General features: G+C 46.0%; 1 protein-coding gene across 2 annotated transcripts in view; it reads right to left on the reverse strand.

The window, feature by feature from the left end:
* Positions 1 to 1,049: 1,049 nt before the first annotated feature.
* capslb (calcyphosine-like b) overlaps positions 1,050 to 1,625 on the reverse strand; it is a 14,148-nt gene continuing 13,572 nt past the window's right edge. For both annotated transcript variants that reach the window (XM_015014771.1, XM_015014772.1), the window contains exon 5: positions 1,050 to 1,377. In XM_015014771.1, coding sequence (XP_014870257.1) covers positions 1,276 to 1,377 — 102 coding nt within the window. In that variant the 3' untranslated portion in view covers positions 1,050 to 1,275. The remainder of the gene's footprint in view (positions 1,378 to 1,625) is intronic.

The following is a 1,625-nucleotide window of genomic DNA, read 5'->3' on the forward strand; positions in this document are numbered from 1 at the left end:
CATGTTATTATCATTATTATCATTATTATTATTATTATTATTATTATCATTATTATCATTATTATTATTATTATTATTATTATCATTATTATTACTATTATCCTCTCCTGTTGTTACGGCTTCATGCTGTGTCAGACCGGACCTGCTGCTGGTTCTGGTTCTGAACATTTGGGCCAAACCGGTTCTGATGGTTTCACAGGTCCTGCTGTAGATCCAAATGGACTTTGGTTCTCCATGAAGCTCAGTTAAATCAGAAGGTTCTGTTGGTGGAACATGGCAGCAGAACCAGAACCAGGCGGTCCATTTGACCCGTTCTGGAGGTTCTTCATTTAAGGTTCTGGACCCAAACTTCACAAACGTTCTGATCTCAGCAGGAAAACTCAGAGACCCGATCAGAACCAACCAGAAGGTTCTGATGGACTTCCTTCATCCGGCTCCAGAACCTTCTGATAGAACTGAACCGTCAGAAGAACCAAAGCACCAAACCCGACAGAACCAAGAGACAGAACGGTTCCTTTGGTTCTGATCCGTTCAGTTCAGATCGAAGGTCATCTGAAGGAACCAAAGAATCATCATCCGGTCCAATCAATTGGGTCAGAACCGGGTCAGAAGCCAATCACAGCCCAGATTGGGTCAAAGTGATCATAAAGGTCGTTTCCATGGAAACCAGCTGGTTGCCAGGCATGTTCAGCCTCCAGAACCTTCAGAGTTCTACATGTTCTGTGGTTTGACCCGGTTCTGTTTGGGTTCTGGTTCCTAACAGCAGTAGAACCTGTGGGAACATCAGAGACGTTCTTTAGAAGCTGCTCCCATCCGGACCCTCAGAACCTGCTGCTGCTGCAGAGTTTCATTTCCCCTGCAGCACTCAAACGCATCGCGTGCCGAGTGGGAACTTCCTGTTGCCACGGCGACCTGTTTGTTCTGATTGTGGTCGGGTCGGGTCGGGTCAACGCTGCTGCTGTAAAATCCGACCCGGTCCAAACGTCACGAGCATCCAGACCAGAATGTACGGCTCCGCTTTGTCTGTGTTAATGTTCTGTACATACTGCCAGGTTTGAACTAGGACCTTTATTTAACCGTCATTAACCAGTTATTGATTATGGACAATAAAGTAAAAAATTCACATGAAAAGTTTCTGTTGAAATGATGAAGCAAAGTTTCCCATCCTAAAGATGGAAATCAATTATTTGATATCAGTGATCACTGTAAAACATTAATAACATTATAATAGTGATCACTGTAAAACATCATAAATGCGTCATAATTCCTGCGGCGTCAGAGCTTCCAGGCGTTCCTCATCATCAGGATGAAGTAGGCGTCGCTGTCGATGGAGGCGCTGACGCCACTGTAGTAGTTCAGAAACTCCTCTTTGCTCACCTGGAGGTCAGAGGATGAAGATGGTCAGTGAGGAAGAGGAGCGCGTCCAGAATCGGTTCTGTCCAACGTTCTCCGGACTGACGGCAAACCGAGAGAAAAATGGAGAAATCAGAGTAGACATCGTCCTACAGGAAGGTAAAGTTTCTGAGACCCAAAGGTCTGGAGGAAGTCCTGACCTTTGGGTCTCCCAGGAGGACAGGGGGACAGGAGGACAAGGGGACAAGAGGACAAGGGGACAGGAGGACAGG

The sequence above is a fragment of the Poecilia latipinna genome, unplaced genomic scaffold (genome assembly GCF_001443285.1).
Source record: "Poecilia latipinna isolate Pla-1442-1.1 unplaced genomic scaffold, P_latipinna-1.0 Scaffold1846, whole genome shotgun sequence".
In the NCBI taxonomy this organism is placed as follows: Eukaryota; Metazoa; Chordata; class Actinopteri; order Cyprinodontiformes; family Poeciliidae; genus Poecilia; species Poecilia latipinna.